At 40.6% G+C, this 16,037-nt stretch overlaps 1 protein-coding gene across 1 annotated transcript; it reads right to left on the reverse strand.

Annotated features, from left to right (window-relative positions):
- Positions 1 to 134: 134 nt before the first annotated feature.
- On the reverse strand, positions 135 to 9,449 carry LOC117447213 (bactericidal permeability-increasing protein-like). The gene is made up of 16 exons (XM_034083889.2): positions 9,361 to 9,449; positions 6,566 to 6,673; positions 6,378 to 6,489; positions 6,072 to 6,200; positions 4,592 to 4,747; positions 4,446 to 4,509; positions 4,238 to 4,298; positions 4,067 to 4,158; positions 2,584 to 2,760; positions 2,443 to 2,502; positions 1,673 to 1,840; positions 1,521 to 1,588; positions 1,395 to 1,437; positions 1,251 to 1,314; positions 487 to 563; positions 135 to 335 (listed from the first exon to the last, which is right to left on the reverse strand). Exons 2-16 carry the CDS (start codon positions 6,666 to 6,668, stop codon positions 294 to 296), a joined length of 1,416 nt encoding a protein of 471 aa, XP_033939780.1. The 5' UTR covers positions 6,669 to 6,673; positions 9,361 to 9,449; the 3' UTR covers positions 135 to 293.
- Positions 9,450 to 16,037: the final 6,588 nt, after the last annotated feature.

A 16,037-nucleotide genomic window follows, 5' to 3' on the forward strand; every position in this document is an offset into this window, starting at 1 on the left:
AAGCATCGCTCTGTGAGATACAGAATCAGAAACCTTTGAGTCATACATCTTTCATAAAGTTGGCAGCTGATCCACTTTAAAAAGGAGCGTTTTGTTTAAAAAAGATGATCGTGGTGACAACTGTTAACAGACTGTTCTACATTGTACATAAGATTTATATTTAATAGAAAAGCAGCATGAAAACCTGGGTTGATATCGCGAACAGATGATCAGCATTTGACGGTAATATTTCTACATGATGAACTGTGATTGTGTCTTCATGATGCAGAATTGCAAGCTTCCAGAAATGCCACTCAACCCGTGAACTGAACATCGGTCCCAATCATCAAGTGGCCCTAGAGAGGAATAAACCAAAATTAAGAACAGCTTAAAAATCAAATAATTCAGTTGATTGTCTGGATATTTAAGATGTTTTCTTCTGAGTTATTGGCCCTCGTAAAAATCCATGTCATATAATAAATACAGCTTTATAGGAAACAGTCTGACCTTCAGGACCAGCAGCTGAGTGTTCACCAGCTTCATCTTTCCAAGTGTCGGAAGAGGGTATCCCTTTGCAAGTTGAACTATGAAGCAAAATTCAGACATTTAGAAAAACTAGTCCCAAAAATCTAATGTGGAAAACGTGGTCATGATATAATAGCAGAAGTGTTATAGGACATTTTCTTCATTAAATGCAGATTCAATTGCTTAAAAAAGGAAAATGCAACACATAAGATTTAACTGAAAAAGGGGGATAAGTTATGACTTTAAAACTGGTTCAATATAATTTATATGAAAAGATAAAAATACACACTAGCAATATGCAACACGATTAAATACATATGAATAATAGATAAACATTTTTTAAATGGGCAACAAAGTGTGCCTTTCTGTCTTGTATAGAATGCCAGAGGGGCCTGTAATGTAAAATAGAAAATGAAACATTACTACACTCTACATTTTACCTATATGTAGGCCCTATGTGTTTTTTAAATATTTATAATTGAGTTTATTATAAATAGCAGTATTTTTTGCTGTTCCTGAAATAATTATTTAAGTCACAATTTAAAATAAAATGCAATTTTCTGTCGATTTTCAAATGAAAATGGCATTTTAATTTTGTTTCCGAGGACCTAACCTGCAGTACAGTGGACAATATTACAATTCAAAGAGCAAAATCTGTTGCATTCACATTTCAATCTGTCAGTCCTCTCATCAAGGCGGGTCTCTGTATTTCATATCGAGTGTATAGTGATAATGCAAGATCTCACCATTCATTGTAGGTATCACCACGAAATTGAGGACCGTTTGGATGATGTTGTTGAGGGTACTGACCTGCAGGTTAGGGTTAGGGTTCGTTAGTTATATTGGTACTGAATGTGCACACTGTGACTTGTGTTAGAATTACTTCTCACCCGAAAGTCTCCGACATTGCTCGTCCCCAGGGTCAGATCCATTCTGTGCAAATGAGGCAAATTAAACTGTCATGCTCGTCTTCACAAAGACCTTTTGGCCCCATGTTTTTGTTTTTAGTTACTCACTTGTTTAGGGTGACAGCTCCGGCCAACCTCGTTCCACTGACAAACACTCGGGCGCTGACACTGGAGACCTGTAAAGACAATATAGTGAGACAGTTCCCAACGTAGAACCAAACAAATGGCTTTTCATTTATCACACCAGCTGTGTAACCTACCAAGTTCAGGACAAAGAGAGGCGTAAGTGTGGCGTTGGGTTGGATAGCGTAAGCTGTCACTGAGGACAAGCTCTGAACTGTCGCGTTGTTGGGTTCAAACGTGATGACTGGAGCTTTCGCCATCTTCACCACAAGTTTCATCATCAGACCTGGGAAACGCTGAGCAATCTGAAAAAGAAGATATATAGCTGACAAAAACACTAATACACTGGTGCAGAGTCCTTGAGCATTTTACCACTTCTAGTTTCCTCGTCTTTACTTTTGCATTTTTTGGACCGGTTAGATGCCTGAAATAAGGTCTGTGGTTAACTCAAGCTGAGGAAATGTTTACGTTTTATTCTTTGACAAATAAAATACCCCACTCGTGAATGTCCAAAGCTTCTATGAGACATACAACAGTAGATGCTAACAAGTGTCTAAATAAGCGATAAACGTAAGTGCGCCTTTAGCTTAGCGGTGGTGATGCGCAGCCAATTTTGTATTTAGCCTAAAGTTCGTTTTTTACTTCCAGTGATTACAATTATGCTTCAAAAATCAAAAATTAAAGTGGTGTTAATATGTGGAGATTATCCTGTTGAACAGAACATGTAAGAATCATAAACGTGAGTTTGCCACAAATCCTATTTTCTGCAATATACTCAAATCCAATGGAAAAATCCCATTATGATTATTATGATTCTAACTTCCGCTTCGGCCTACAAAAATATGTCATCCATGCACCAATCTATAAAGACAATGCTTTGTATCAAATGAGTAGAATCAGTTCTCACCTGCGGGATGAAAACTCCAAACGTTCGGGTGTTGAGTCGGATGGGAGAGATTTTTGGGATCTGTTGAGAGTCAGAAAGGTTGAATATCATTGTGATCTCACGTAAAAAGATAGATGAGCGAATCAGGAGGATTTAGCTAACCATGTTATCAGTGATGGACAGGCTGAGGGCTCCAGCTGTGTTGTAGACGAAGGCCGCAGATTTCATGGTGAAGGAGGAAATGCCGATATACAACATGTTGTTGATCTGGGGCGGCAGGGAAAAGACTGCGGGGGAAAAGGGAGGCTCCTGATGCTTCCCGATGTTGTAGAATTCACCCTAAAAGACAAAGAAAACAAAGAAACAGAACATTTGCAACGTAACCATGACTGTCTATTTCTTAATAACCAAGCTGCAGAGGTGGGAAGCAATGGAGTACAGCCCCACATAGTGTCAGCAGAAAGTATTACACATAATGATTACAAAAAAATGCAAAAAATAAATAATAAAATATATTTTAAGATCATGTTTAATCATCTGATTCGTCTGTACATTGCTGTTTTAGTCTGTGTTCTTCTAATTAGTGTATACAGTGTGTGCCTATTGAGCTGTTTAGAGCCATGTGGGACAAAACCCGATCCTGCCCCTCCCTCTCTCTGTCTAAAATGAATGGTGACTGTAAAAACTACACTGCGCATGCTCAGAGTATTTTCCTATTTAATGTGTGTGGCAAACAAATAATGACCATCGGGGTGCTGCCATCCCCACCATACGTCATCTCACATCATTCAGAGCTGATTGGCTGTAAGTACGTGTGCCGCGAAAAGTGTGGTGTGTGAAGAGGAGGAGAGAGAGCTGCAGTGACGCGTCCTAAAACCCGGAAGTAAACTGCGCATGGCTTCCCTCTACAAAAAAGCAATGATATTTCTCCATAGGATTTTAGAAAATAGCTCCAAATAAGATCTGTGGGAAACAAACCTGTTAGATAAATGCAAGTGTTGTTCAGCCGGATAATATCCACATGTTTACCCTACTTTTATAATTTTCGGTAGACTTTTGAAACTACAAGAACATAAGGAGGATTTTTACAAAAAAGTAATAGAGATTTTTGTCCAGAAGGATAGGCAAATGGACTTCAACTTCAAGTCAAGGTAAGACCAGAATTGTATTGAAAATGGGATCTTACTAAGAGAGAACAATTCAATATTTAAATGATAACATTACATTTTTTGGGTATCCTTTTGTTGAACTGTCCGTTTAAAATTAATCGAAGAATCAGACAAAAAAAGCTTTTGAAAATAATATTATGTTTTGATTTAGGTCAAAATACAGTATAGGAGTAAAGGATGTGTACTTTTGCCATCTCTGCCAAGCTGAGGCTCGAGTACAGAAGCCCTAAGAAGCAAGGGGAGGCTGTGGCTCAGTGGGATTGTGTGCTGAACTTTGAATGCCGGGATAGCAAGTTCGAGTCCCACAGCAGTCAGCATGTCGTTGTGTCCCTGAGACACTTCACCCCAAATTGCTCCTGTGGGGATTGCCCACAGTACTGAATGTATGTAAGTCGCTTTGGATAAAAGCGTCTAGTGTAAGACATGTAATGTAATGTAACAAGTGAGCAAACAAAAGCATCGGGATGGTTTCTCACCTTCAAGCCAAGGTCAATGGAGGTTTTTGACACTGCAGGCGATGCCACCATGGAATATTCAATCTCTGCATACTTGTCCACCTTGGCTAGAACTGCAATAAGACAGAAAGTCTCCCACATATTCAGCATCAATGAAACATACACATGTTTGATATAAAGATAATGATTTACCATTGAGAGTTTTCAAATTGTTGTTCAAATCAGATACGGCATTGGCCACCAGAGGGCAGATCTGCAACAAAAAAGAGCAGAAAATTCCAAAACACAATACATTTGCACTGTGATTTCTGAATGGAGAACATATTGTTAAAATAACCCAACATGGATACAGTGCAGTTTGGAAACCAGCTAGTGTCTGTAAAGCTAAAGCAGTCCTCACCTTTTTCTGCATTTCCTTTTGTATCGCACGACTAATTTTTTTCTTGAAGAGATTGTACAACCAGCTGAAATGAAAAACAGGAAATATGGCAGCACGAAAATAAAATTTTATTTTTTCACATCGGTTCAAAAGTTGTTTCTTCTTACCTGGCTCCACCCCTAAAACGGACGCTCATCTTGCCAACATTGGCTCCACAGTCGATACTCCTAACCGCAGGTCGGCCTGTCGGATCACTCTTGATGGAGAGACTTGTACTGAAACTGATGTCATCGCCGTTCAACTTAAAAGAGCCGCTGTCCTTTCTGAGGAGAGAGGGCCGGGGTTAGGGGTGTATAGGTCCCCAAATATTTAAAGGTCCCCTATTATACTGTTTTTCATTAATATATTATAGGTCTCAGATATATACAAAACATGTCTCTGATTGGCTGAAACACCAAACAGATCATTGCAGCATTACCCATAATCCCCTCTGTTTCAGCCCTGTTTCCAAAGTGCTGATTCTCTGTCTGTTACTTTAGATGAAAATAAGGAGCCCCTCCCCACGCCCCTCTGAGAGAGACTTGGTTACAAAGAACTCAATGGTGCTCTAGGAGGAGATTCAGGTGATAAGGGGGGGGGGGGTTACCTTGGTTGGTGATTGGCTAATGGTTACACAAGACAAAACATCGTTATGACATCATAAGGCGGCCAAAATCTGATCAGCTCATTTTCAGACAGGTTTTTATAGAAATGGATCAAAAAGAGAGAGAATCTTTGTTCCTGAAACTTTCAGAGTCTCTTTCCACAGAGGGGACACATGTTGATGTAGAAGAGACATGGAGAAGAGGGGACACGTGTTGATGTAGAAGAGACGTGAAAAAGAGGGGACACATGTTGATGTAGAAGAGACGTGAAAAAGAGGGGACACATGCTGATGTAGAAGAGACATGAAGAAGAGGGGACACATGTTGATGTAGGAGAGAAATGGAGAAGAGGGGACACATGTTGATGTAGAAGAGACATGAAGAAGAGGGGACCATGTTGATGTAGAAGAGACATGAAGAAGAGGGGACACATGTTGATGTAGAAGAGACATGAAGAAGAGGGGACACATGTTGATGTAGAAGAGACATGAAGAAGAGGGGACACATGTTGATGTAGAAGAGACATGAAGAAGAGGGGACACATGTTGATGTAGAAGAGACATGAAGAAGAGGGGACACATGTTGATGTAGAAGAGACATGAAGAAGAGGGGACACATGCTGATGTAGAGGAGACATGAGGAAGAGGGGACACATGTTGATGTAGAAGAGACATGAAGAAGAGGGGACACATGTTGATGTAGAAGAGACATGAGGAAGAGGGGACACATGTTGATGTAGAGGAGACATGAGGAAGAGGGGACACATGTTGATGTAGAAGAGACATGAAGAAGAGGGGACAAAATCTGATCAGCTCATTTTCAGACAGGTTTTTATAGAAATGGATCAAAAAGAGAGAGAATCTTTGTTCCTGAAACTTTCAGAATCTCTTTACACAGAGGGGACACATGCTGATGTAGAAGAGACATGAAGAAGAGGGGACACATGTTGATGTAGAAGAGACATGGTAGTTGACCTTGAAGGAAGAAATCTGTTCTCACTTACATAAAGCGGTACTTGACCCGCCAGTTTCCTTGCAAACGGAAGTTAGCGTTGACAATGGACAGTTTGGGACCGGTCCCTGGCACCAGATCCAGTGCAGCCCTTGGCAATCCCACATCCACCATTTTCATACTGATAAAGAAAACATGAAAGTTCATTTTCGGTTCCATATTTGTGAGAGAGAAACTCCCTCTAAACCTTTTACATTCACAAAAACCTATAGCACATTACAGAAAAGGGAAAACCCCACAAATCTTCTTTAAGTATCAAATTTAAGAATTTACGGTGATGAATGCACTGCTTTCTTACTTTTTCAGGCTGTACTTGACCTTGCCGATGGACACCCTCACTTTCCCTGACATATCATCAAGTTTGATGGTTTTGAGTTTCTGCAAGATCGAAGCCACTGCCAGTTGTCTGCCTAGGGAAATCAAGGGAAATTGATGATTAAATCTCGGGAGAAATCAGCGATGTAAAACTAAAAGTACAAACCTTACCATATTCAATGCCTTTAGCTGTTAGCTTGATCTTTACTCCAGGGTTGATGCTTGTGGTCAAAGGGATTAAAGCCACCAGAGATAGGCACCAGCACAGAAACATCTTGACTGTTGGGAGGAAAAAGGACAGAATCAACAGCACAATATATGGTATATATTTTTTTCAAATCCTCAGGAGCAGCTGTGGATTATTGTTATTGATTAATGCATTTGGGTGTTTAGGGTCAAAAACACTAAACTCACAACTTCAAATGAAAGCGTTTAGTTTATTTAATAAAATACCACATGTTCAATGTGTAAAGTGACCGTATTACTTCAGTTGCAATTTGGTGCTATATATATTAAAAAACATTTTTAAAAACACCTTGAATTTCAGGGGGGGCGCAGCGCCCTGCCAAGACAATGGTAGGGGAAACACTGGTGTTAATTTCGTCAAGGAAAAGTATGACGGAAAATGTTCGACCTTTTTTACATTACTAAGACGAGACGTTGACGAGCTAAAAATAGATTCTTGATCATAAAAAGTATGACGAAATGTATATTTTGTTTTTTCGTTGACGAGACGAGATGGGACTAAGGTGTTAATGGTGGACTATCGGACATTCAAAATGCAGGATATTTTCCCCCAATTGTCCGTCAAAATGCATCTTACGTTTCCAACTTGCAATATCATTAACCGCTCTCTTCACTCCAGAAGAGCGATCTCCCTGTGTGGCGGCAAGCTTCAACGCACGCCGCCGTGTGGACGCTACGTTACAATACGTCCACACGGCAGCGTCGCGTTGAAGCTTGCCCGTAGGCATGTCTGGAGCGCGACCAATCACATTAATCTCCCGCCCCGGACACACAAGCACGCAGTTTGATTGGCTAGAGCTTGTACTGGCAGATGATTTGATTGTGGCTGCCGCTTCCGTCAAAGATTGAAAAGTTAAACTTTTCTCAACTTTTGAAGCGAGCAACGGAGGCAAAGCGAAGCAACGGAACCACAATGCAGTTCGGCAAAGCTTGACGTCACCCCATTCAACGTGAATGGGAAGCGTCTCCGTTTAAGCACGCAACGCTGCCGTGTGGAAGTACCGTATTGTTTTCTCGTAAGTGCGTTGACAAGAGCAGTCTGTCCAAACAGCATCATATTCAGTCGGAGAAATGCACAATTTTCAACTTCCTTAACTCGTAGTTCTGTTGCCCCAATTACTAGTAACGTTATTACATTACTGACTGATTGAACCACAGCAATATTGTTTTAGAGTTTTTATATGTTTAACTGCTATGCCGGTCATCTTTGTTTGTGCTGTCTCCTGGGTTCTGTAGTGCCCGGAGTCTGTCTTTTTATTTCTTTTCCTCCCAAACCCCATCCCCTCAGGAAGCCTGTGCCTCCTGTCAGGTCATCATTGTAAATAAGAATTTGTTCTTAATTGATTTTCCTGGATAAATAAAGGTTCTACTACATTACATGTCACTTGTTAGACGTTTTTATCCAAAGCGACTTACATACTCAATACTGTGGGAAATCCCCACAGGAACAATTTGGGGTGAAATGTCACAGGGACACAATGACATGCTGATTTCAGTGGGGTTTGAACCTGTGCTCCCGTGATCCGAAAACCAACGCACTAGTCCACTTCCTCACAGCCTCCCTTATGACGTTATCACATCAGCTGCGCAGAGGTGGGAGAAGTACTCAGATCTGATAGTTAAGTAAAAAAGTACCAGAGTGTAGGAAAACTCTGTTACAGCAAAAGTCCTGCATTCAAAATGTTCTTCAAGTAAAAGTAGAAAAGTATTCTCAACAAAATATAGTGAAAGTAGCGACAGTATAAGTAGTGATTGTGCAGATTGGTCCATTTCAGAATAATATATGATATGTTTTATAATGATTGATCATTAAAGTGTTCTCAAAGCTGGTAAAGGTGCAGCTAGTTTGAATGACTTGTATACTGCAGGGTAGCTTGTGAATTTACTCCAGGTGGAACTAAAGTCTGATTTAAGACTTGATTATATTTCACATCAATAATACAAATCTGCAAAGTAACTAAAGGGATTAAATAAATGTAGTGGAGTAAAAGTACATAATTTACCTCTGAACTGTAGTGGAGTAGAAGTACTAAGGAGCAAAATACTTAAATACTCCAGTAAAGTACAAGGACCTTAACATTTTATTGAAGTACGGTACAATATAATAACATAATTATATATTTTATTTATAACTTAACTAAAGAGAGAAAACATTTTGACTAAAAGTTGACTAAAATGTTTTGAGTTTCGTCGACTAAAACTATGAAGGATAAAAAGGACTAAAATGTGACTAACACTAATAACCATTTTCGTCAAAAATAGCTGCCAAAATGAACACCATGAGGATCAGAAGTCTGGTGCAAGACAAAGTGTGCTTTTAATAACCAAAGTGTATGTGAAAACAGGTTAAAGAGGCTGCTTATTAAAAAGAAAATCATATTTCACCATCGGAAACCAAAAAACATGAATCATATTTGACTGTAACAGATTAGCACTTACTTCCAAAGGTAGTTTTATAGGGAAGTAATATTTAATGTCAATGCATATCCTAAAATGCAAAATAAATTCAAATATGCAGCCTCTTAACCCTTCATCTGTAATCACTGCAAATGAGGCAGAAGAAGAAACCGACATGTTTCATAATACAAGAATCATCTACCTGATGTGAAGAAGGATGTCTAGACACTACAACTCAAGGCTCCTTCACATATTGAAGTTAACTCGGAACAAACATAAGAAGGTTTTCTTATCTTTACATATAAACACATATAAGCTCTTACCCGAAGCAGTAGTCTGTCAGGTTTCTCCTGATGTGTGAGTCTCACTGCAAACAAGGCAGAGTATAAGAGGAAGGGAGGCAAGGCCTGTAATTCACTAACCCAATCAGAAACTAAAGGCAGGGGACTAACCCACATGAAGCAACATTAACACGTTGGTTTTCCCGCTGCTTTACTGTGCTAATATTGTACCACCTGACATATTACAAAATACTAACAGTGTTCTTATGTTAGTGTTGCAATATCATATCTCAATTATTGACTTATTGACTGGCATTTATTTAGTTTTAGGAAACAAGAGGTGGAAGAAGTACTCAGATTATTTACGTAAAAGTAGCAATACAGTCTAAACATACTCAGTTAACATAAAACTCCTGCATTCAAAAATGTACTTAAGTACAAGTAAACAAGTATGACCGAAATGTACCAAAAGTAAAAGCACTTCTTATGCAGAATGGCCCAATTAGGCATCACATATTTAAAATGATTGTATTATACAGCCTGTCCTCCTCCAAAAAACTACCAAATTGGTCGATTGTTCAGCAGCTTATTACGACCTATAGTCCGGTTTTAAAGTTTAGCACCTACAGTGGTCGTGTAAGAAACAACAATTTGCGGCATATGGGCTGATGCTCCCGTTGATTGAAAACTTTCCGGTGGGTCGTATATTCACAAATAACCCTCTCTGGAAAGTCCTAAATTGTAGGATAGTTTGGCATTAAAATGCTTTTTTAATAGATTTCTAGCAAGAAGTGTATATTGTACTTTTAGAATCTACGCCCAGCGGATGTGTAAGATCTATAGTTTGATAGATATTACGAAGATGATTTGAGGTCTCGCCAGGAGAACGTCAATATACTACGTCTTCCCCCTATTCATTTGTATTGACCAGTGCCCATGTAAAGTTAGCGTCAACCCTCACGGAGTGAAAACAGTATTTCCGGTCTCGAAGTTTTCATAGTAAAACCGGAAGTATTCCCCTCACTGTCAAATGATTGTACAGTGATATCTGCAGTACTCATCCACTAGAAATATCAGTTTATCCTTGCTAATTACACAACATTGATTGGTTTAAATTGTGTACAATGCTTTTGTTTTTTCCCCTTCGATTCGGAGAAACAAATAGTTTTGTTGGAGTTTAGGATGGCCGAAGACAGTACACTACCCACAATCCTCAGCTATCGGTTGGGACTACCCTTTTCTTGACAAACCCGTGATTAGTCCTCAAGCTCTGTGATTGGATGTTGGAGTGGCAGTGCACCAAGGTTACGCTGAGCGTCAAACAGCACTGTGAAATGGAATGAAGCCCCCACGGCACACTATCCAAAACAGGATTCAAACTAGTCCCCCCCCCTCCCAGAACTACACATGTTGGCTATGTGTGTGTTTCAGAACATGTTCTATGGCACGTCTCTACTGGGACGTTTTCGTATTTCCCATAAATAGAAGTTGCCAGTATTAAACTGTGTACATCCCTGGAGGTTTAGGGGATGGGAAAGACATTGGTGTTATCAAATGTAAAACATATAATTAATATATGGGTGATAATAACACAATATTACCATTAACTTTATTGTGAAATTAAAACAGAACGGTAAAGAAGAATACAGTTTCAGTCTCTCGATTTGAATCTTATGCATTGTACCATGAACCTGAATGCACATGTAACAGTCAACTGCCTGAGGAGTTGGAAAGTTAGTTTCTGAAGATGTTACAAATAACACACAGCTTACAATGCCATGATAACTTTTTATTATTAGTGTAGGACACTTATGTATGTATAATAGTGCTGGGGGGAAACGATTATTTCGAAAACGATTAATCGGGCGATTATTTGATCGATTAGTCGACTAATCTAACGATTATTTTTCTGTTGTTCAATTCATAAAAAACGTAATGTAAAAAAAAGTAATGTAAAAAAGATTTTTTTCACGATACTGTGTCTCAGGGGATCTTAATATTTAAGAACCTATTAATGTGTTATACCAGATTAACGGAAATAATCTCAGCTAACTGACGATACAAACCATGTTTACCAAAACAAAACACAAGTCTCATAAGAAGCATCTAAATAACCCATGAGCGAAAAATGCTAACGGACATTGGCACAGAACTCAAGATAAAAGTACCCTTATTACTCATCGTAGCTGCACATACAAGATATCCGATCATTTTTCATTTCAAACCTTTATTTAACCAGATTGGTCCCATTGAGATCATAGATCTCTTTTTCAAGGGAGACCTGCAGCATATAGGTTCCACATGAAACATAAAACAATAAAGGACATTATACATTATATTTACAGGATACATAGTTATAGACATTTACAAGTGCCCATTGTATCGGCAAGCATTTCATTTACCCTAGCTTTAAAAACATGCAGAGGAATGAGATTGCTCAGTTTCAATTCTTGCTGAAGATTGTTCCAAGCAAGTGGAGCTGCGCACATAAAAGCTGTCTTACCTAAGACAGTCCTTGCTCTTGGCACATCTAACAAGACTACATCATGTGACCTCAGACAATAGCTGCTTGCAACTCTCTGTGTTATCAGCGAGCAGATATAATACGGGAGTTTACCCAACAAAGCTTTATAAATAAAAGTGTACCAGTGACTGAGCCTCCGTACAGAGAGTGATGGTAAACCTGCCTTGGTATACAGGGTACAGTGATGTGTAAGCGCTTTATAATTTGTGACAAATCTCAGAGCACTGTGATACGCAGCATCCAATTTGCTCAGGTAATTGGCAGGTGCATTCATATACAACACATCCCCATAGTCCAGCACAGGTAAAAAGGTCACAGTGACTAGCCTTTTCCTGGCTTCAAGCGAGAAGCAGGACTTGTTTCTGTAGAAGAAACCTAGTCTAACCCTCAGTTTTTTAAGCAGATTAGTGACCTGAAGTTTAAAAGTGAGACAATCATCAAGCCAGATACCAAGGTATTTGTAACAGGCAACAACTTCAAGTTTTGTTCCTTGCGTAGTTACAATATCTAAAACAGGCTCTGGTGTCTTTTTAGCTTTTGAAAAGAGCATTACCTTGGTTTTATCCACATTTAAAATAAGCTTTAGTTCAGAGAGCTGAGTCTGAATAGTCTTAAAAACAGCTTGTAATTTAACAACAGCCTCTTTAATGGAGGGACCTGCACAATACATCACAGTATCATCCGCATAAAAATGTAAAGTAGCTTCATCCACATTATCACCTACACTGTTAATATATATGGAGAATAAAAGTGGTCCTAAAACAGAACCTTGTGGTACACCATTAGAAATGTTTAACCATTCAGAAGACAGTCCATCAAAATGAACACATTGGGACCTTTCAGAGAGGTAGTTCACAAACCACCCACTGCATGGCTGGATATGCCAATATCCTCTGCTTTAAAATGCGATGATCAACGGTGTCAAATGCTTTGGAAAGGTCAATAAACAGAGCTGCACAACTCTGCTTATTATCTAAAATAGTAGTAATGTCATTTACCACTTTCATTGTTGCAGTGATGGTGCTGTGTTTCTTTCTGAATCCTGACTGATGTTTAGACAGGATATCATTTATACATAAAAACTCCTTCGAAAGGAGGGTCAGGCCGATTGTCGAACCTCAGATTGAGGAGGAACAATGCGGATTCCGTCCTGGTCGTGGAACGACGGATCAGCTTTTCACTCTCGCAAGGATCCTGGAGGGGGCCTGGGAGTACGCTTATCCGGTCTACATGTGTTTTGTAGACTTGGAGAAGGCGTATGACCGGGTTCCCAGGGAGTTACTATGGGAGGTGCTGCGGGAGTATGGGGTGAGGGGGTCTCTACTCAGGGCCATCCAATCTCTGTACTCCCAAAGCGAGAGCTGTGTCCGGGTCCTCGGCAGTAAGTCGGACCCATTTCCGGTGAGGGTTGGCCTCCGCCAGGGCTGCGCTTTGTCACCAATCCTGTTTGTAATATACATGGATCGGATTTCGAGGCGTAGTCGTGGGGGGGGGGGTCTGCAGTTCGATGGACTAAGGATTGCACCACTGCTTTTTGCAGATGATGTGGTTCTGATGGCTTCATCGGTCTGCGACCTTCAGCACTCACTGGATCGGTTCGCAACCGAGTGTGAAGCGGCTGGGATGAGGATCAGCACCTCCAAATCTGAGGCCATGGTTCTCAGCAGGAAACCGATGGACTGTCCACTCCAAGTAGGGAATGAGTCCTTACCCCAAGTGAAGGAGTTCAAGTATCTCGGGGTCTTGTTCTCGAGTGAGGGATCAATGGAGCGTGAGATGGGCCGGAGAATCGGAGCAGCGGGAGCGGTACTGCAGTCGCTTTACCGCACCGTTGTGACGAAAAGGGAGCTGAGCCGGAAGGCAAAGCTCTCTGTCTACCGGGCCATTTTCGTTCCTACCCTCACCTATGGTCATGAAGGATGGGTCATGACCGAAAGAACGAGATCGCGGATACAAGCGGCCGAGATGGGTTTCCTCCGCCGGGTGGCTGGTGTCTCCCTTAGAGATAAGGTGAGAAGTTCGGTCATCAGGGAGGGACTCGGAGTTGAGCCGCTCCTCCTTCGCGTCGAAAGGAGCCAGTTGAGGTGGTTCGGGCACCTAGTTAGGATGCCACCTGGGCGCCTCCCTAAGGAGGTGTTCCAGGCACGTCCAGCTGGGAAGAGACCAAGGGGTAGACCTAGGACCAGGTGGAGGGATTATATCTCTTCGCTGGCCTGGGAGCGCCTTGGGATCCCCCAGTCAGAGCTGGTTGATGTCGCCAGGGAAAAGAAAGTTTTGGGCTCTCTGCTGGAACTGCTACCCCCGCGACCCGACCACGGATAAGCGGGAGAAGATGGATGGATGGAACTCCTTTACTTGTTCACTCACAAGTCGTTCGAGCACCTTAGCCAGAACTGACAATTTAGACATTGGCCTATAGTTATTTAAAATAGTTGCCTCCCCTCCTTTCAGTAAAGGCAGGACATAAGCAGACTTCCATACTTTTGGAATTGTGTTTGTGCTAAGGGAGAGGTTAAAAAGAGAAGTAAGAGGTGGAGCAATAAAATCTGCATCTATCTTTAAAAAGAAAGGTTCTACGTTGTCCGGGCCAGCCGGTTTCCTAGGATCTAACTTGGATAATGCTTCATGAACAATACCAATAGTTAAAGGAGTAAAACTGAAAGGGTTTTCCAGACCACGTTGTTCAGAGTCAAGGATTGGAGCGTTCACAGGAGCCACACAGCCAAACAGAGAGCCACAAGACACAAAATGCTCATTAAAGCAATTTAGCATAGTAGCCCTGTCTGATATAAAGCCAGATGCTGTGGTAAGGCACGGAGGTAGCTCATTTGGGATATCACCAGTGGAAATCGATTTTATGGCTTTCCAAAATTTCCTAGGATTATTCAGGTTTTCTGTGGTAACCGACAAATAGTACTTTGATTTAGCACTTTTTATTTGAGATGTGAAGCTATTTCTTAGCTGCCTAAAACGTAGCCATTCTACCTCTGAGCCTGATTTCCTAGCCTTAGCCCAAGCATTATTTCTCTCATGAAGGAGACTGGACAGCTCAGCAGAAAACCAGGGATTGTTTCGTCCCTTCACTCTAAATGTACGCAGGGGTGCATATCTATCTATAATTTTCATAAAACCAAGATAAAAATAAGACCATGCAGTTTCTACATCAGCACACAAATTGATTTTACCCCAATCAAAATCAAACAGATCATGTAAAAAACCCTGCTCCACAAAGTGTTTTTTGTCTCTCTTTGTGATGATACGTGGTTTAACCTTTTGGACCTTAGTGTCCCTAATTGTGGCTACAACACAGTGGTCACTCACATCATTAGCAAATACTCCCACAGATGAGTATTTATGTGGAACATTTGTTAAAATTAGATCAATTAAGGAGGATTTATTTGGGGACTTAATATTTGGGCGAGTAGGACTGTCTATAATCTGGGTAAAATTCAAAGAGGTACACAGGTTTTTAAAATCCTCTGACACAGAAGTTAACCAGTCCCAATTAAAATCACCAAGCAGCACTATTTCCTTGTAGGAAAGTTGTGATAACAGTTTTGCCAATGACGATAAAGAGTCCTTGACAGCCGAAGGGGCCCTGTAGCAGCCCACCACCATGACCTGTTGACCCTTTGTTACCTCAATATTCACGGCTACAAATTCTAGCTGTTTACTAACAGATTTGGAAACCATATTAGTTACACAAAACTTATTTTTCACATAAATGGCAACGCCACCACCTTTTTTAGGCCGGTCAGTACGATATACACTGTAACCATTTATGTATATGTCAGAGGCCAAAATGGATTTATCTAGCCACGTTTCTGATAAGACAATGACATCAGCATCAGTCGAACTCGCCCCCATTAACGGACAAAATCAAATTTTGGTAACAGACTACGCACATTTAAATGAATTAAACCTAGCCCAGATCTAGATATACAATCAGCAGGAGTAGCTATTTGACTAATACTGCTAGGTGGACCTGGATTTGGCTGTACATTTCCTGATAGTAACAACAATAAAAATACCAAGCACCTTTTCCTCTTAATCAACACACATACATTGTCAGCTGTTCTAGAGTCACCAGCAAACTTCGCGAAAGTGAGATTAGAGTTTAAAAAACAATTCTGAAGGACCATCGTGGCAGGCATGTGAGAAAGACAAACATTTTCCGAAATGAATGTCCGTGACA

The sequence above is a fragment of the Pseudochaenichthys georgianus genome, chromosome 5 (genome assembly GCF_902827115.2).
Source record: "Pseudochaenichthys georgianus chromosome 5, fPseGeo1.2, whole genome shotgun sequence".
Taxonomy (NCBI): domain Eukaryota; kingdom Metazoa; phylum Chordata; class Actinopteri; order Perciformes; family Channichthyidae; genus Pseudochaenichthys; species Pseudochaenichthys georgianus.